The following is a 21,369-nucleotide window of genomic DNA, read 5'->3' on the forward strand; positions in this document are numbered from 1 at the left end:
TTTAAATACAACTTTTATTCACATTTCTTTTTTTACAATTACAAACCTGTCAAGTACTCGTGGATCAAGAGACGGACAATAGTAAAAAAATCCATTTGTACATGAAACAATGTGACTTACCGGGAGAGTACTTAGTCTAGCTTGACATTCAGGTCAGGACCTACCTCTCGCAGTGTCACTCTGGCTTGGCAGTGTCACATTATGAATACATGATATTTTACATGACAATGAGTTATGATGATAATTAAAACAATACTGAGGCCTAGGCCCCACCCCCAGTTGTCAGTACCGCCCACCCTGAGCCATATGTTGAGGCTGCTGCATCATGCTGCCACTACCTCCCTGGTACCCGCCCATGTTGAAGTTTGAGCCATTGCTGCCCCCCATTGGAGAGTTGCCCATCATTGGTCCTGGAAAGAAGAATACTGCAGTGTAAGTTACTGTTCCTTCAAACAGAGGCTTGTTCACAAGCATTAACACAGATGTACTCATCTCACACATATTGTTCATGTGATGAAATCAGTAATACTAAAGCATGCATAGTTATCCTTAGTTTGTTTTCATCACTATTCACAAGATCATTTATGTCCAGAATTAAAAAATATTGATTGGACATATATGTGCTTTGAGTATATTTTATTCTTGTTATTGTCATTAATATCAGCAGAAAATATTTTGCAATGTGAGTATTGCACTCCATAGAGCTAGAATTCATGACAAATGGTGTGAGGACATAGATATATATATATATATATCTTAAATTCATCTTGGCAACTTTTTAGGCTAAGCAAAATCAGTGGATACCGTTTGAAATAATGTACAATTGAGAAGAAAGGTGAAAATCCTGAAATTGTGTACAAAATCATAACTGAACTTATGATCGATTCTAGCAAGAGAGGGTTGCAAAAAGCTGTGACAGTGCTGGTACAGAGCCATTTGGTGCGAGTGTTGCTGCTGCTATGATTTTTAATTAACATTACATGAGGTTCACTTATCTGCAAGTGAGACTGTTACGCATGCAAAAAAATAGCTAGCAGATGTATCTTTTATAATTCATTAATCATGTGTTTTATTTAATATAGTGTTTGTGACGCTTACAACCATGTTTAAACATACATCATTCATGAGCAGTTGTGTTTAATTTACTCACCTGTCCTCATTCTGGCATTGGCCCCATTCCCTACAAAAGAAAGGGATGACACTTAGCAACAACACAAGACATCCTTCTTTTTTTAAGCAAACAATCTTGTAAAATGAATGCATTCTTCATTAATTCTTACTTTTAGCTTTGTATTGACATAGTTGTAGTTGAATTTGTATTGTAAATATGCGTAAGGTGTTGAGACAATTTGATCAAGGTAAGAAATCATAAAACATCTTCCAATATTTGTATTTGGGAAACATTTCTCAGTAATTTATGTTCATTTAGAATCATAAAACAAGAAGTGATCATTCCTCACAGAGTGGACCTAAAATCTACCCACCTGCTTGCATCATGCCCCCACCAGCTATAATAGGTGGCTGTATAGGAGGGGGTATTGAACCAGACAGAGACACACTCATACCCCCTCGCTTGTACTTCGGTGCATTGGCCCGTCTCTCCTCCTATAAAGAGATTACAATTTTGGTTGACAAATAACTCATGATTTTAATACTGAAAAAAAACCACACCAAAAACATGAACATAATTTAGAGAGGTTTGTCTCTCTGAAGATGACATTCCCCTCCATGTTTCTATCATTTTGTAATGTCGATCAAAGGGACACAATCCATGCCCATTTTTGTCAGTGATAGCCAATCTGTTTGGTCCAACTTGTCAAACATCTCACATGGATACGATTAACATCGGTACTGGAATTTCCAAAGCTATTGCAAGTTCAAAAGACGGGATGGCGTTATAGCAAGAGATCAGGTCATACATAACTGGGTTCAGAGTGAGTGAGTGAGTTTAGTTTTACGCCGCACTCAGCAATATTCCAGCTATATGGCGGCGGTCTGTAAATAATCGAGTCTGGACCAGACAATCCAGTGATGAACAGCATGAGCATCGATCTGCGCAATTGGGAACCGATGACATGTGTCAACCAAGTCAGCGAAACTGACCACCCGATCCCGTTAGTCGCCTCTTACGACAAGATAGTCGCCTTTTTATGGCAAGCACATGGGTTGCTGAAGACCTATTCTACCCCGGATCTTCACGGGTCAACTGGGTTCAGAAGTTAGGTTAGTAATCTGCATACCATTGAATACTAATAGAAAGAGACACCGATAGAAATACTTCCGGTAAGCTGTCCAGAACTTTTCACTAACCTGTGGCCAGGATCAAGGACATTAGTTGCTGTATGGAAATACTTACCAGAGATATATCCTCATCTGGGTGCATTAACCTAGAAGTCAAACCTGAGCTAGACTCTGGTTTTTTAATCATAGGAGCCCCAGTGATAGTAGCACTTGAAAGACTGGCATTGCCCGACGTTGCTGCAGCAGGGAATGTAGGTTTCATTGTGCCCATGTTGGATGACTGTGGACCTAAACTACTTGACGTAGTGGAAGGCTTCGACTGGAGTAAAGAGTAGAGCTTTTTAAGAAAATGTCATAAGAGAAGAAACAGAATGGAAGAAAAAGCCTACTTATTCGTAAGCAAGAATAATATAGAAATAGGAATTCCAACTATAGCAAATCCAGACAAATATTGAAGGAAACTGAAACAATCACAATGACACCCACTGTTTCCCCATGCAAGAATAAACATAGACATCATTGCTGTGAACACATTGGGTGCCCCAAAAACTAATGACAGGTAAAGAAAGTATTTGTACTACAATACTGGCAATATGTATTTGTTCTGAAATCCCTCATGACTTTTACTCAACCTGTGTTCAGCAGTACTACCTGTGATGCCCTTCATATTGACACATGACTTATTCAGATAGATCTAATACATTATGATTTGGAAACCTGATACAGTCAGGGAATGTGCCCCAGACCTAATACTGAACAAGTCATCTGGCTACAGACACCAGGGACATACCTGGGCTGCTGCTGGAAACAATGGTTTTGAGGGCCCTATTTGAGACGGGCCTGCTTGAGACATCCGAGGAGGCATCCCCATTGGTCCTCGGGGTCCCATGTTTGGGCCCATTCCTGGAGGCATGTTAGGGGGCATTCTGAAACAAGTGTTACAGAGACTTAGATTTGACAACTGGACAGCCAGAGCTGGGGCATAAACTTGAAGCCTATGACAAAAAAATCTGTGTGTACAGGATGGACTGAATTTTACATAAAATTAGAACTTCAGAAAGAATTAATGACAGCTTTTTTTGTTTGTCGACCTGAATGATAACTTACCCCATGTGTCCCATTGGCCCTGCAAAAGTAAAAAAAGTTTCAAGTCATATGTTTTTTCATAAATATTAAACATGCACCTTGCAAAGGTTTGTAAATTATATGTTAAGATTTTTCAGTGATAGTTTCAGAGTTACAACTGTAACATAACTGCGGTCATTGTTTCTAGTGTGAAAGCAAATTATAATGTAATAAGTCAAAACCTTTTAAGCATCTGTTTCTCATGCCACATTTACTAAGTCAATAATGATATTGATAATGGCATGTTCACCATTCTTTACCACCAGCATAATTAACATAATACCAAAAGATAATTTCTTAAAATTTACCCATCGGGGGCATTGGTCCCATTGGTCCCATAGGTCCCATTGGACCCATCGGACCCATAGGTCCCATCGGTCCAGGTGGAGGCATCCCTGGGGGTCCATATGGCATGCTGGGACCCGGCCCAACCATGTTGTTGAACTGTGGAGGTGCAGCAGGCATACTGTCCTCATCATCATCCTTCAGACCAGCTGAATATAAAAGGCATAACAATGATAAACAGCTGATAAACAGCTGATAGACAATTGGATCATATTAATATATCCAAAACATGCCACACGATTTCCAGTAAATATTTTCTGAATCTTCACAACAATCACAGTTTATTCTTTTACATCACTGCAAGTCTTCAGTTACAAATGAATCAACCTTCCTAGATATCTTGTTTGAGTGGCATTTTAGAAGTTGAGACGTACAGTATATAACAAGTTTTATGGATAACAACTTCTTTATTTTCGTGAGTGCGACGTTTCGATACAGATTCTTGTACCGTTGTCAAGCAAGAGTGATACATGAAGTGTAGGAGCTGCATATATATACTGTATATAACAATGAAACAACATAATAGACAAAGGAAACAACATAATTGCCATGATTGGCTAAGCAGTAAGCTGATGAAGCCAGTAAGTACATAAAGGATAGTGAATGGAAGCCAGAGATGTAGTTACAATGAGATGTTTATACAATGGATGCGAAGTTTATACAATAGACTGGGCTTGGTGGAGGAGTGGATCATAAGCAGATGGAATGAAGTATCCTTGGTCACGGTTGATGGTAGGCTTGTGGCGTTTGATGTGAATGGCTTCTGTGAGCTTGCGTTTAGTGAAGTCCGTTTGGTTGTTGGCGAGAATGGTGATGTCGGACCACTCTATTTGATGATTGGGGTTGGCTTTGATGTGGTCAGAGATAGCTGATTTGGTGTCGGAATTAGCAACAGAGGTGCGATGTTCTTTGACTTCGGGTGTTGATGGGTCGGGATGTTTCACCTATGTAGCATTGTCCACAATCACAGTCTATTTTGTAAATAACACATTTCGGGTTGTTGTTGTTGACGGTGGGTTGTTTTCTTCCGTTGGCATGGAGGAGGTTGTTGAGGCTGGAGGACGCTGAGAAGGTAGTGTCTATTCCTGCCTGTTGTTTCAGGAGTCGGCTGATTTGGTGTGATGGTTTACCAATGTAGGGAATGGATATCTTGATGGGGGCTGATTCTGGTTTAGATCTTTTGGCAGGAGGTGAAAGCGTTGCTTCGATGGTTCTGTTGACTATTTCAGGTGGGTAGTGGTTTGCGTTCCACAAAGACTTTCCTCAGGTGTTCAATTTCTTCCTGTAGGTTTGTTGAGCAGATGTTTTGGCTCTTCTGGTCAATGTGGAGATGGCGCCGGGTCTTGACTTTAGGTGGGTGGTTGGAGTTGTAGTGGATGTATTGATCCATTATGAGTTGGTTTTTTCTGTACACGGAGGTCTGGAGTTGGTTGCAGGCGGTCGCGGGACACAAGGACATCAAGGGAAAGGTAGTTGGTTGTTCTGCTCTGTTTCAATGGTGAATTTGATGATGGGGATGTTGGCTGTTGAGATGGGCGAGGAGCTGCTTTGGATCTTGCTGAGGTTGGAGGGGCGGCGAAGGTGTCATCCACTTTGCGGTACCAGCAGGATGGTTTGAAGGGTGCAGTTTCTAGGGCCTTCTCTTCCAGGTCGGCCATGTAAATTTCTGTTAGGATGGGGGATAGTGGGGAGCCCATGGGAAGTCCGTGGATTTGCTCATAGATGGCATCGCCCCAGGTGAAGTAGGTGGAGTTGATGCAGGCGGAGGTGAGGCTGATGATAAGAGTCGGTAGAGAGGCTGGTGTTGAGGGGTTGTTGGAGGTTGTCAATTCTGTGACGTAGTGCTTGAAGGGCTTCATCCCAAGGTACATTGGTGAAAGGGTGAAAAGGTGAAAAGGGTCTCCAACAACTTGCACCCGGTGGAAAGGTTGACTTCCTCCGACACCAGATCACCAGTATTCTCCACAAAGCCCAGCCTCAGAAACCAAACATCACACCAGCTGAGAAACAAGCCATCAGACAACTTAAACAACATCCTGATATTGTCATCGCCCCAGCCGACAAGGGCAGAGCCACTGTTGTCTTAGACAAGGACCACTTCCACTCCATGGTGGATAACCTCCTAGATGACACCTCAACCTACCAAATGATGAAGAGGGATCCGACTACAAAGCTCAACCGTCAGCATAAGGCCACGCTAAAAGCGCTGCATGATAAATATGAACTCTCAACAGACCTGTATCGTAAACTCACAGTATCTCACCCCAGCCACCTTATGCCAGAGCAACAGTCAAAATCCACAAGAACCCCGTTAAAACTCGTCTACTAGTCTGTTCCCCGTGACACTGTATTCTACAGTACTGCCCAGCACCTTACCCAAGTACTCTCCCCATTAGGTAAATCTGCCAACTCCTTCATCAATGATTCAACTGACTTCTGCTCCAAGATCCGTGACATCACCAACCCAGGTCCAATCATCAGCTACGACGTTGTGGACCTATTCACCAATGTACCTCGGGATGAAGCCCTTCAAGCACTCACGTCACAGAATTGACAACCTCCAACAACCCCTCAACACCAGCCTCTCTACCGACTCTATCATCAGCCTCACCTCCGCCTGCATCAACTCCACCTACTTCACCTGGGGCGATGCCATCTATGAGAGCAAATCCACGGACTTCCCATGGGCTCCCCACTATCCCCCATCCTAACAGAAATTTACATGGCCGACCTGGAAGAGAAGGCCCTAGAAACTGCACCCTTCAAACCATCCTGCTGGTACCATAAAGATCTAAACCAGAATCAGCCCCCCATCAAGATATCCATTCCCTACATTGGTAAACCATCACACCACAGCTCCTCCTCAGATATGCTAGTACTTATTTCTAGCCATGTTGCAGATTGAATACCTTGTTTGCCCGACTTATTTCTCTCATGTTCCTTCACATCTTCTTCTGGAATTCCTTCCATTCCATAGATCTCAATCTCTATGTTGTTCCTCCCTGGCAATGCGTTGGGAACTTTGTCAACCTTTTCTTTGTGTACCTACAACACATCAAACATGTACAGTTCAACATGGAGGAACCAACAAAATCAGTTTGTTAGATCTGTTGTTTGCTGTTTGTGTCAGCTCAATGTGGGAGGAAAGTCTACCACTTTGGTGGGTTTAATATCAGGCTATAAACATCATGCTCTGGGGGTAGTTTGATCTTGACTGTCTTAAATACCACTCAATAGTAGTCAAGTAAAAACTCAATTTTGTATATTACTGTAATTAATGTGTCATGGCATAATTTTCTGATCTGATCTGAAATGCAGACACGTTTTATATACTACTGTCAGTTATTCTGCTTGGTCAATGTCACAGCTATCTTTCAGATCACATGGCCCAGTGTACAAGGGTTTGAAGTATTACTCAACAAGGACTGGTCCTGAGCTTACCTGCATACAGTGGATGGACAGACCTGGTCCTGTGTAGAGCTTTTTATGACAGATGTGACATTTGAAATGCTTTGCCTTCTGATGTTGAATAAGAATCTTTTCATCATCAAACTCCCTGTTGCAATACCTGTGATAACGACTTAAGGATCATATATATATCAATGAATCATGAACTTTCAATTACATACAAGCTATAATACAGAAGACCTGTGAAGATCCAAGTTTAATTGGTCTTCAGCCACCCATATTTGCAATAAACTGGATCAGGTGGTAAGGCTCACTGTCATTGTATCTCAATTGCTTTGATCAATGCACATGTCAGCCACTGCTATTTCAGGTCCTGGCTAAATTATTGACAGACCATTATCACACTGATGAAATTTTGCCCAGTGTGGCATAAAACTGACATAGAAAAACAAAAATCTGTAAAGTCTCCTACTTATTGCCATCTTTGTCTTCCACAGCCAACATTGTTGTTTTCAATTTGGAATCCATATGAAATGATTATTTTCTCAGATAAGAACTATAAAAAATTAAATTCCATGAATTAAAAGAAAAAAACACTGACTAATAATGCAAACCTGAGTTTTTCATATTTATTAAGTTATAATTCACTTGAACCCAAATAACCTATATTATGCCTGATAGTGCGGACAAGAATACATCCATGATAAACATAAATACCAGATAAGTGTGCTTTGCAGTGCTACATCATAACAAGCCAACATGGGTCCTAACCACTGAGTGTAATTAAAAGCATACCAATAAATTCCTCAATTGAAACTACCAATAATCATGTTTCTGGATCTCAGATTGTGCAGCTTCATCACATGTTCATCACTCGTTTATAAGTTTCTAGCATGAGTGAAGTCCTACAGCAAAGAATATACATATACATTAACTTGGATTAACAAAGACAACATGATGGTATGAATGAAACAACAAAAGTGGTAATGAATGCAGTAACAACTGGAGGAAGCAAACTGGTGTAACTCTAGTTTACCATGGGCTTAAAAAATGTTTTTTGAACAGGCAAGCCCTCAGTGCATCACACATCAAATCTGTCTGCTGGTACAGGAAGGTTGATGACATTTTCGCCAGATCAAGACCTATCAATCCTCCTGCAACAACGCAACAAACAGCACCCCCATGTCCAGTTCAACTTAAAACAGAGACGAAGGGCCAAATACCCATTCAAGATGACTCATAACCAGAATCCCACCCAACAAGATCCAAATCAGTGTCTACAGAAAACCAACCTGACAGCATACATTTAGTCTCCAACCACCCCTTGAGAACCAAAGCTGGCATGATCTCCACTCTCAGCATGCTCAGAAGAACCATCAATCTCTCCTCACCCATACAGCAGAAGTCCAGCAACTTCATGTTTTCACCCAATTCAACCACTACCCACCTAAGCTAGATGTCCAAATCATCAGCACCATCCTTCACCCTAAAAGTTAACCAGCCACTACCAAATCCAAACCAGAATCCATGTGCATCTCTGTCCTTTTCATGGGAAAAACCTCCCACCATATTAGCTGTCTCCTAAAATATAGATTTCTGTGAGGATTGGGGACAGAGGGAATGCATTTAAGTCTGTGCTGTGCTGTAGTACTTCAATCTTGTTTGACAACGGTATAAGAATCTATACAGAAACGTATTATAACATCAGGCCTACCAAAGAAAACTTGCCCACTGTGCAGAAAAACACAGAAAGCCCACATTAATCGTGGAAATAACAACATAAACATAATACCTCGCTAATGAAACAGCAAAAACGGCAGCATTAAATTGCTAAAACTGGATAAAAAAACGAAGAGCCTGCAACTTCGATTTAGCGCATGCGCACATGGAAGAAGTCGCGACTGCATGTTGACCTTTTCCAGCTTGGACAAAAGTTACATTCCCTTTTTTAAGTATTTCTGTTGTGTTATTTGTCATTTATCATCATCATACTTGTGTGCACACTTGTTTAGTTTACCTTCCATTCGTATGAAATGATTGACATATTCAATACTTTTTCAATCAAGGCGATTCAAGGTTGCTGGGAAATTTTAAAGAAGCGCAGATCATAATGCGCATGTGCAGTAGAGGTCAAAGTTCGCTGATACAAAAATGTTGCAGTTTCATAGTCTTTCATCGTCGTTTTTACTGTTTCAGTAGCGAGGTAACATGTTTATGTTGCTATTTCCACGATTAATGTGGGCTTTTCTGCACAGCGGAAAAGTTTTCTTTGGTAGGCCTGAATATGTCAATAAAGAAGTTGTCACCCACAATGTATCCTACCTTTCTTATCTGAACTCAACAGATAATTGATACACATATTAGCAGACTTGACAGCAACATCGCCATAAACCTATTAAATTAATTGTTCATTCATTTTCAAATTGCATACCTTTTTCAATAACAATGAAATAATTTCTTTTAAATGTGCTGAACGATCGGAAGTCTTATCAATTTATACACACGCGTAACCTTGATTCGTGGATATAAGGGAAGTCGGCGAAATTCATATTTTAAATGCATGATTTCATTTTGTATACGCACTCATTATTTTATTCATTGATTCAGCAAATTGAAAATGCCTTATATTCCACTAGTGAATGAGACATTTGTTTACCAAAAGCCATTTGAAATCATCACTCATTCGTGTGCCCACAAAATGTGACGTCACCTTGTTTCATGGATTACGTAGTCGGTTACTTTATATCACATCACTATGTGAGGTGAGGTGAAATTGGGTTGAACATCGTGCTTGAGAATATTTCGCTCATATGACGACGTGCATGCGTGTGTATGCGTATGTGCGGCTGCTTGTACTAGCCCAGATTTAAGCTGGTTTTATAGCGCTAGCTCACGGAGATACCATGCCGCAGTGAAGTATGAATACCCCACTCAGACAGTATACTGACTCCGAGCCGACCAGTCCTTGGTGTACCCATTAATGCCAAGCGGCAGGCAGGGACCAACAAGTACCATATTTTAACGTCTTTTGGAATGACGCAGTCAGGGATCGAACCCGCGACCTTCCGCTCTCCGGGCGGACGCTCTAACCACTATAACAGGGAGGCGGTCACATCACTATGTACGACATCCCACTGCAGTAAGTATTGACACCAAGGAAAGCAGACGAGAAGTGAGAATGTTCGAGCTAACGATATCTTTTTACTTGACATTTTGTAAAAATAAAATTTGGTAATGGTGGCATTAGTGATCTGGGGCTATTCATCTCAGTGCTGGACAATTAGAGCTCGTGTACTTGCGTGTAATGCAGAGATTCGGAACTTTTTTTTCAGCGAGGCGTGGCATTGTATGTACATCAAAAGTACCGCTTCGTGACGTCATTCGAGACTTAATTTACGAGATAGCACGATAATTACCGCGATCCACGAATCGAGGTTATCCACGAATTTAGGTTACGGTTCTGTAATATTGAACAAACATTCACAAATGAAAATCGAAAACGTCTCAGAGAAATAAAATAAAAATTCAAATTTCAACATATTATGTATGTTTCAGGTACTTGAAATGCGGCTTCATTATTTCTCAGGCTAGTTCTTGATCTCATTCCATGACCATGACGATTTCCGTCACCAGCCAAAAATGTATTGAAACAATACCCAAGTCAAACCTTTCAGAATACGGATAGTTCCATTTCTGAAACAAACATGAAAAGGATACCAACACCATGGTTTACTCTGCTTCTTCTTCTTCCGACCCATTGTATCACTGACCAAATCGAAAATGTAAAACAACAGAAAATTAAACAGCTCACGAACACTCCTCGTACCAAAATGGCGTTGTCTGTACAGGATAGCCCGGATGAAGGCGGTGCACATCGAAATTATTCCCCGTAAAATATTACTCACTTTTTAATGGTTCGACCATTAAAACGGCGTAGTGCTATTCCTACGATGGGATATCTGTTGATGAGCACGCAAGATTAATATGTGGTGACTGAATGACATTATGTTTATTCACAATCATTGATAAATCATTTCACTGCAAAAAACAACATCGTATGGAAAGGTAAATCAATGCACCAAATGTATGGGTCGTAGAACGTGTACAGGTCTAACATATGTTATATTTGAGATTACCCCTTGTTATTAAAGTACAATTTCTAGTACTTTTGGGGTTGAGTCCCATCCGGGATTCGAACCCGCACCCTCAGAGTCAGGCACCTAATCGCCTGCACACAAAGTCAGATTAGGTGCCTGACTCTGAGGGTGCGGGTTCGAATCCCGGATGGGACTCAACCCAAAAACTACTAGAATGTGTACTTTACTAAGAAAGTGTAACGTATGTTACATTTGGCCACTTTCTAAAATGGCATTGTGTATTTCGTGTACAGGTCTATCAAGAAAAAAGGAAAACTGAATGCTTTAAAATGAAGACAAAATGAGACTTAAAGATATCTCCTTTTAAAAAAATGAACAAAAGCTCCAGATACAACATTCTTTCAAGTTCCATTCAAGAGATATATTTTACACAATAATATGGTCAACCTCAGACAGCATCTGGCACAAATCAGCACAAGTAGGACAGGATTTAACACGTTATATTTGGGATCACACTTTCTTGGTAAAGTACAGATTCTACTTCTTTTATTGGGTTGAGTCCCATCAGGGATTCGAACCCACACCCTAAGAGTCAGGCACATAGTCGCCAGTAAACACAGTCAACTGCCTGACCTGTGAACCTACTGTCAGGGTGTATCATTCAGCCCACGGCTTTAATAAAGTACAATGAAGCTTTGACCTATAATAACGGTCGTTTAAGGTCTATGTTTGTCTAAGCTAATTATAATACCTAGAATCTGTTGTCAGGGAACTAGATTGTGACTGCACACCTTTATATAACCAAGAGCAGCATCTATTGGTGGCCAGTCTTTATTCGGTGTCTCTCACTAGTATTCATATTTCATAATAAAACATCAGCAAAAGTACAACCTTGGGCAATTAATATATTCTGAGAATCATGAATTAATATTTATACAAACCTTACTGACAATGAATCATACAACAAACAATTGCAAAGATTACACAGAGGCAAAGAACCTTACATTGTGCTGAAAATAGACCACTTATTAAAATAACCTAACATAATCTTTGATATTTATGAAGAACATAATGATAATGCTTTACTACAACCCAGCAGAATACAGCTTATACCGAGTAATAAGAATACATAAATAATTACACAAACTTTATATTGTGGGTTCAATAATATAACCATTTCTTTCATAAGGGGGGGTCACCCATTTTGTTCTGGGAAGGTAGGGGGGTCATCAATTTTGTGAATATGTTTCTATGGGCGTCAGCAATTTTGTACAGACAAAAATTATGCTTTAGAAATATGGAAAGGGGGAGGCGGGATTTTGTACATATCATGCAGGGGTGTCACTTACTTGTACAAGCATGTTATAGAATGAATACAGCGTATACATACATAGAATACTGTGAACGTAGCAATATATGAGCAACTGCATAGCACAACAAGTGTTATGTGCACTCACGGTTTTTGAGTGAGTTTAGTTTTACGGCGCGTATAGCAATATTCCAGCAATATCACGGCGGGGGACACCAGAAATGGGCTTCACACAATGTATCCATGTGCGAAATCGAACCAGGGTCTTCGGCGTGACGAGTAGACGCTTTAACATCTAGGCTACCCCACTGTCCCTCACGGGTTTTGAGGGGAATGGGTTAGCTTCATGGTTAAAGCGTCCACTCGTCACGTTGAAGACCTGGGTTCGATTCCATACATTGGCACAATGTGTGAAGCCCATTTCTGGTGTCCCCCGCCGTGATATTGCAGGGAATATTGCTGTACGCGGCGTAAAACCATACACACTCACTCTAGGGTTTTACGTGTACAGTATATAGTTATATCGCTTAATATGTACATTGTTTAAACACTGATTTCGTCGGCGGTAGTTTGAATCATTTTAATTAAACACAAGTAGTATTAATTTAAAAATGCATTGATTGATAATATTCATATACACTTTGATTGCAAACATGCAATAGAATATATAACACAAAAATTACTTTACTTCATGAGACTTAAGTATGCAGAAATGACTAAATAACCTAACAGTTTCCTCTGAGAACTCGTTATCTTAGAGTAATGTTTACATCTCTCTCCGGACATGTTGTCCTAACGATTAGTACATAACGCTTATCAAGCAAGGGGGCAATCAAGACAGGCACCGATTTTAGACTTTGAACGCATATTAGTTTACAACCTGAGAACGAAGGCCAGTGTATGTCAATACCACGTGACATTTAGTAATCACACCAGTGAATAATATCCACAAAATATGTTGTTTAATCCAATGACATAAAGTCCTAAATATTTTAATAAGATCGAGGAAAATGTGACGTATTTTCAGCTATTTTGGAACTATGGTATAACTACACTGACATAAAGAAATATCTAATTTTCTATCTGATGGTATAAATTCAAGTGCGATTATTAATGCGTTTTAAAAAGGCAGTCGTGAGTGTTGTCCGAAGTTTTCTCATGCGACTTTCTGTAACTACAAACTAAAACAGATAAGGCTCCGGAATATGTTGACTTGAAGGAGGTCAGCCACCGTTGGGGTGGTGAGGTAGCCTAGTGGTTAAAGCGTTCATGCGTCACGCCGAAGACCCGGGTTTGATTCCCCACATGGGCACAATGTGTGAAGCCCATTTCTGGTGTTCCCCGCCGTGATATTGCTGGAATATTGCTAAAAGCGGCGTTAAGCTAAACTCACTCAGTCATTCAGCCACCGTGCGAACTGTTCATGATTGTTTATCTGATCACGCAGCGAAAGATTATTTCCTGTTAGCTCTCCTCCCACGTTTATTTAAACAAATAGTGTGATTTTATTCCCTTTTGAGTGACTTCCTCTATCATGTAGTTGTATCTGATCATATGAGATCACTGTCGGAAGTCGGAAACGCGATGTATTTCCCTCTCTCTCATGTGTATGTATGCTAACATTCTTTTGTGTCCGGACGGGTATAACATGTAGAACATAATGTGGGCAATGTGTTGTTGTTTTCTTTTCATCGAGTATTTTAAGTATTAACTACAGTAATGGCTGGATCATGTTCAGGTAGGTGATGGGGTGGGGGTGTTTGGGGTGGGGTGTCTTTGGGGTGTGTGTTTTAACCATTTAACCACTACTTTCTTCGGCTATTCACCACTATGCCCGTGACATCCGCGTCAAGCGAGAGATCCTTCAGAGCAATGAATAGTATCAAGACGTACCTTCGGTCCACCATGGGTGATGTCAGTATGTCTTCACTTGCACTTATCCATGTCCACATAGAAATGCCAGCACACACACGCACGCACGCACGCACACACACACACACACACACACGAAAATGCATGGAAATTAGTTTTTTTATTTTGATAAAAAAGTAAATCAGCTGGTACATAACACAATGCCCACAGAAGTCTCGCATGTAGTCCAGTTGTAGTTCATATGAATAAACTCGTATTCCAGCCAAGGCCTACATCGAGCACACCTTGGTATAGTGCAAAGACTAGTTATATGCTGGACTAGTCCAGTTGTGCCTACACTTCATTTCTTTCCTGGGTATGCCCCTGCTATTACTTACGCGCACAAGCAGAAGGTCGCGGGTTCGATCCCCGACCGCGTCATACCAAAAGACGGTAAAATATGGTACTTGTTGGTCCCTGCCTGGCGCACGGCATTAATGGGTACAACAAGGACTGGTCGGCTCGGAGTCAGTATAATGTGTCTGAGTGGGGTATTCATGCTTAACTGCGGCATGGTATTTCAGTGGGCTAGCACTATAAAACCAGCTTCAGTCTGGGCTAGTACAAGCAGCCGCACATACACACGCATGCACGTCATCATATGAGCGAAATATTCTCAAGCAAGACATTAAACCCAATTTCACCTCACCTCACCTCACCACACGCGCACACATACGCTGTAGGTTAGCCTAGTGGTTAAAGCGTTCGCGAGTCACACGGGTTCGATTCCCCACATGGGCACAATGTGTTAAGCCCATTCCTGGTGTTCCCCTCCGTGATATTGCTGGGATATTGTTAAAAGTGGCGTATGCCTAAATTTCATTCTAGTCCAATCATTTCACCTGAATATATATTCCTCATCTGATAATGATGCGTTTTAACGTGTTTCTTTAATTGTATCTGAACATACTAAAAGACATATCCAACTTCTAAAAATGCCACTCAAAGAAATCTTTCCTTATCGTTAAAGGAAGTCGGGCGGAACTCTCACCAGCTTGGGTATCTATAGCCCTCGTAGTGGGGAATATATTTCGCCAGACAAAATAATCTATTTCCAAAAATGAATGTCTTGATGTTAACAATGAAATTCGCATGCAGAACGAAAAAAGCCCGAGCGCCGTGTTCCAAATTACATGGAAAGCAAACACCGCCACGAGAGCATCGTGTATATGTGCGACATGTGAATATTTAACTAATTGTTTTCTCTCACTGCGTCTACAGGTTATGCAGGATCAATCGTTAAATATTAGGTTTATATATTTCACATATGTTCTATATCATGTATGAATTTCTTATCCCTGTTAAGTTCATTAAATGTTTATTATTCCTTTTCACAAAAGCTTCCTCCCTTGGAGGACCGTGAACCGACAGTGTATAGTGGAACCTAGTGATAACTGCGCACATGTACTTTGGCGCGCACCTAAAATGACAGTCACTTTGAGTAATACGCGCGATACCACGAGGGTGTACAACTCGATAAATTCAGTCACACACCGTGGTCTCTGAGACGGTGTAAAATAACGACTACGAAATGGCATCTTCCGTAGTTAAGTGAACATGAACAGTGAACGCTATGTATCTTAGCTACATCTTCCGAAGACCTCAAAGAAGGTCTTGTGTTTGACTGATAATAGCTGGGGCGATTTGACTGGCAACTGTTATTCTGACGTGGGCTAGAATGCACTTTCCAGCAGCCCTCGCTGCTGGTTGAGGGGCAATTATCGCGGTATAGCGCTACTGTACTGCGCACCCTTTACGATCCTTAGGGTTAGGGTTAGGCAGGGATACTCTACAACTCTACCTTATATAGTCTCCCTGGGTTAGGGAACCTTTACGATCCTTAGGGTTGACCTGTGTGAAACTTGCTGGGACTGAAGACAAGGCTTCTGTAATCAGGTGCTGAAGTTACGCAGCAGAGACCATATAGTACACCACCAGACGCATTCAGTATCGTGCCATAAGTCATTGGACATTTGCGACGTCGTAGGTTTGACAAGGCAAAATCGCGTTCGGTTATCGTGTCACACTTGGGAACGCGAGATGATATGATGTGTTATTACTCGCCCGTGGAAGATACTGCAGTCTAATGGAAACGCTGCTGGTTGAGGGGCAATTATCGCGGTATAACTGCGCACCCTTTACGGCATCCTTAGGGTTGATGAAACTTGCTGGGACTGAAGACAACTCAGTGTAATACGCAGCAGAGACCATATAGTACACCACCAGACGCATTCAGTATCGACGTCATTGGACAATCGTTTGACAAGGCAAAATCGCGTTCGGTTATCGTGTCACACTTGGGAACGCGAGATGATATGATGTGTTATTACTCGCCCGTGGAAGATACTGCAGTCTAATAATTTTACGGCAATATTACACTAGTGTAATACCGCTAGACATATGACGTCATAATCGTTAGTTATGACGTCACAATGCTAATAATGCCACTGTCGCAGTGGTATTAGACCTTGCTTGACTGCGGAGAGTCATCACACTGTTTTTATGTTGGAGAGTAATATAATTATAACAGAATACTAAACTCGATTCCGTAAAATATCATTTTTATTAAATTCGTGAAAGATTTAGTATCATACTCGATTTCGCTGGTTTGATACCAAATCATTAACTCGTTTAATAAAAATGGTATTACATGGAAGGTCGTTTAGTATCCTCTATAAATTTCACTCACAAATTGATGACGTCATCAAGTGTCACATCCCAAGTCCTTTGTTGTCGTCTGCTTGCGGTCTCTATTTCTGCCACTGATTTCAGGAACTGACAACGGTATTTATGTAAAGGTGGGAGATGACTGGTACTCGGAAGAGGTCTCACTGAAATGCTTTCGGGATGCAAAACTTTTGATGGTGTGGGGACATTGACATTCCTGGAAGGGAGGGTAAATGCTCAGAAATATGAAGCAGTGTTGGAGGAAAATTTGTGGCCAGTGGTTGCTTGACACTTTCATGACAATTCTTTCATCTTTCAAGTTGATAATGCTCCCATTCACTTTGCATGCTCCATGATAGATCACAAACTTTATCAAGTATCAAGAACTAACCTATTCAAGTGCAAGAACTATATTTGATCGAAAAGTGGCACCTATACTACTATACGGTTCGGAAATATGGGGACGTAAATATTCTGATGTAATTGAGAGGGTCCATACTATGCATTTCAAATGGTTTCTGAAAATTGGAAAAAGTGCTTCAAATAAAGCCACACTTGGATAGCTTGGACGTCATCCCATCTACGTATTAAGTCAGATTTGAGTAATCAAGTTTTGGTTCTAGATACTCAGTATGAATGAACAACGTTATCCACTACAGTGCTACAGAATGCTAAAATCATTCCAGATGACATGGGCAGAACAAGCTGGGCTTTAAAGTGAACATGTTCCGTTTTAATGAGGATGCCCCAAGTACGAACTAGTTGTGTTTATTCTGTGATGCTGCAGAAACTGAAAACCATGTATTTTTCCGACGTGACAATATCGGCGGTATAGAGACAATTACTTCAAACAACTACACAATGTCTACAAGGACCCACTAACTATGATGTCAATTTTGCGATCCAAAAACCCCGTCATATACTGCACAGTACTATTTTTACATTATGTTTCAAAGTAAGATCCTAACACAAATTATGACCACTGTTTCACGAAAGTGCCAAATTCTGTGACTGTATTATAAGCCATAAGGCCGATATTACGAAATTAACTTCTGTCTGTGTCAAACTTTGACAACTAAGTTCATTCATTCCTGTGGCCTGCAGTCTCTAGATATGAACATTAGATCTATTGAAAGCATTTGGCTTCGTTTCAAAAGAGAGTTGAAAACACATGTTCGTAACATCAACACTACCGAAGAGTTTCAAGGAGAGAACCTTGACAAATAAGAATCGTTGACTGTTAGGGTTAACTACATCAAACTCATACAGGAGCATTCATCACAGGATTTTGAAAGTTCTCATTTCCAAGGGGTATACTACCAAATATACTAGCCACATAAAGAAACTGTGCACACAGAAATTCCTTCAGAATTGGAATACAACACAGAAAAGACGAAATGATGTAGACACTTTATAAGCTGAAGTATCGGGCCACAACAACATGTCAAAAGAACATGAACAATATCCGTAACGATGACGTCAGAAGTTAAAAATTGAGTAGGGGGCAACACGTCGAAGTCACAAAGTCAATAACGGGTATGACCATCATGCGCGTGAAGCACAGCAGTGCATCGACGACGCATAGAGGCTACCAAATGAGCATTGAAGGCCTGGGGAATGGTCTGGGACGTGGTCACTGCCGTGTCTGAGATGAATCACCCGAATCCATCTGTCCTGTCTTGGCGTCGTTACTCGGGGACGCCCAGAACGTGGGTGGTCGGCGACGTCATTAATTACTGTTTCCATAACGCCTGACCAATGCAGATATCGTGTTACGATGGCATTGGAAATGTGCTGCCACCTGTTGTTGGCTCATGCCTGCTCGAACCATTCCAATGGCTTCATGACGTTGAGCAGATGTTAATCTTGGCATGATGTGCATGTGACTTCTCATGTGAATTTGTGAACGTTTGAATGACCAAAGATCAAGCTTTCGACAGTGACAGCAATTTCTGAGTTTCACATGTTGTGTGCAGCTGCACGTGCAGTAACACATTGCAAGTCCATAGGCCACCATCAATGACGTCACGTCGCCTGGCACCTGCATGAGCGTTTGATTGTCTCCAATACTTGCTATGTTCACACCTTTATTTATGTATAAAGACGCTGTCTGCCTATCTTTATATTTTCTGAGTGCACAGTTTCTTTATGTGGCCAGTATATTTGGTAGGTCAGTTGTATATTTTGTCTTTGGTGAGCAAATACAAATGTAACTAATTACACTTCCGGGTTCATGATATCACCCAACTGTCCGTTAACTTATGGCACATTACTATCATGAATATCAACAGAGGTGAAAAGTAAGTCACCATTACGACAACATCAATCTGATCGCGAAACAGTTCTCAAATAATGATTATTGTGATTGTATGAACCACCGCTAGTGACTACATCAGTACCTTGTGTAGCACCCCAAGCAAGGATAAAATCTGCCAGTCTCCTCATACAGGCTGAATTCTTAGCATTGGTATCCCCTGCCATAGCTTGCGTCAATTCACACAGATGTGGAACCCTAGCTTGAACTTGGCATCAAAGACAGTCCCAAACATGTTCGATGGGATTCATAGCGTGGCTCTTTATGGGTCATGGTAATGTTTCCAAGGTGGTGTTCTACAAATGGGTGAAGATGGTTTGAGAAGGGTGAGGTGCCAGGGTTTATGTGAAATGCTCTTGAAGTGAACTCAGACGAAGGACAAAGTCTCTCTTTATTTTAGAAGGGAATAAATATCATCTTTATCATGTTTATAGCGAAAAAAGAAAACATAATGACAGTGTATGAAATAGGGCAGTGTATGAAATAGACGGACGGTCTAGATTTACAGCTAGCCAGCCCGATGGTCTGGTAAAAAATTTAGATGTTATATACATCTGAGTCATATCTTGGTGTCTGGTCTGGTTAAATCCATTTTGGACTGGCAACATTTTGAAGTTACCAGCCCTGATGTCCGGCTGTGGTTTTGGCTTATTTCATACACTGATAATGAGTACAGATGTGTAAAATAGGAGACTGTTTAATGATTTCAAAATTAGTCACACACACATCACGCAAAGCTCATACATGCCTACAGTCAATTAGTCTTTGCACAGTGAATGATTTTCATACATATCACAAATCAATGGCATAAAAATTATTTCATGGACGTGGAATAATCTGTCTGGTTGACCTGGCAACTGGTTCTTGGCGATGAAATCCCAGCGTAGTCCCATATGCACGATGTTATGATTGTCATCAAACCGTGTTCTCTCGTAATCTAGTGCGTGAATTTCTGACATCCTGGCTGCTGTTGCTAGGGATAACAGGAACAATGTTTTCTGTGTCAGAAATTCGAATGATGTTGATTCCAGTGGTTCATATGCCTCACTTGTGAGGTGTTGGAGCACTACATTTAGATCCCATGCTGGAGCGCGAAATCTGTTTCTGATCCTCCAATCGGAATGCACGTAGTAAGGCCAGTAACTCTGGTGTTTTCGTTAGCTTGACACCCGTTCTCATAGTTATCACGGAGCTTAAAGCTGCGAGATATGTTGATAATGTTGAGCCTTTTAGACGTTTAGTCTGTCGTAGGTAACATAAGTAGTCAGCCACTTGTGGATGTGTAGCATTTCTAGCTGTAACTCCCTTTTTTGCAGCATATGTTTCAAAGCTGTGCCACTTGTCGTCGTACAAGTTGCGCATGGAGTAAAGCAAGCGTGACTGCTTTCGCCGCTCTGGCTGAATAACCTCTCTTGTTTAGACACACCTTAATACAGTCCATACGTGAAGTTGGAATGCTTCTGGCCTTCCGTGCGCTTGTTTGGTGTGAGGATGTATTAGTAGATTCGAGCGCTTTGGAAGTTGTAGTATTGGTTGTCCGATTTCTTGAATAAGAGTTGGAAACCACGTTCTCGCTGGCCAGTAGGGCGCGACCAAAATCATTTGGAGGCTCCGAGTTTGCTTGATTTTCTGTAACACCTGTGGGATTAGCGCTGGCGGCGGAAACGCGTACGCGTTGAGTCCTTCCCACGATATGCTTAGTGCGTCCGTTGCCCATGCTAGTGGGTCTGGGACTGGTGATACGAATGTTGTCAGCTGATTGTTGAAGCGAGTGGCAAATAGGTCTATTAGTGGAGCTCCTATTTTCTTGATAATTTGTGCAAATATCTCTGTATGGAGCATCCATTCTGTCGGCGATGGTAGGTGTGGCCGAGAGAGAGCGTCTGCTATTACATTCTTTGCTCCTGGAATGTGACATGCTCTGACATGTATGTTGAGATTGTCGATTAGAT

The 21,369-nt window shown here is 41.2% G+C and overlaps 1 protein-coding gene across 1 annotated transcript; it reads right to left on the reverse strand.

The window, feature by feature from the left end:
* LOC124263205 (BUB3-interacting and GLEBS motif-containing protein ZNF207-like) lies at nt 1–10,987 on the reverse strand. Its single transcript, XM_046697787.1, has 10 exons — nt 10,837–10,987; nt 7,153–7,279; nt 6,621–6,756; nt 3,675–3,860; nt 3,349–3,367; nt 3,032–3,167; nt 2,357–2,560; nt 1,485–1,605; nt 1,151–1,180; nt 1–410 (listed from the first exon to the last, which is right to left on the reverse strand). Exons 1-10 carry the CDS (start codon nt 10,875–10,877, stop codon nt 283–285), a joined length of 1,128 nt encoding a protein of 375 aa, XP_046553743.1. The 5' UTR covers nt 10,878–10,987; the 3' UTR covers nt 1–282.
* Nucleotides 10,988–21,369: the final 10,382 nt, after the last annotated feature.

This window comes from Haliotis rubra, unplaced genomic scaffold, assembly GCF_003918875.1.
Source record: "Haliotis rubra isolate DU_JTF1 unplaced genomic scaffold, ASM391887v1 Scf871, whole genome shotgun sequence".
Taxonomy (NCBI): Eukaryota; Metazoa; Mollusca; class Gastropoda; order Lepetellida; family Haliotidae; genus Haliotis; species Haliotis rubra.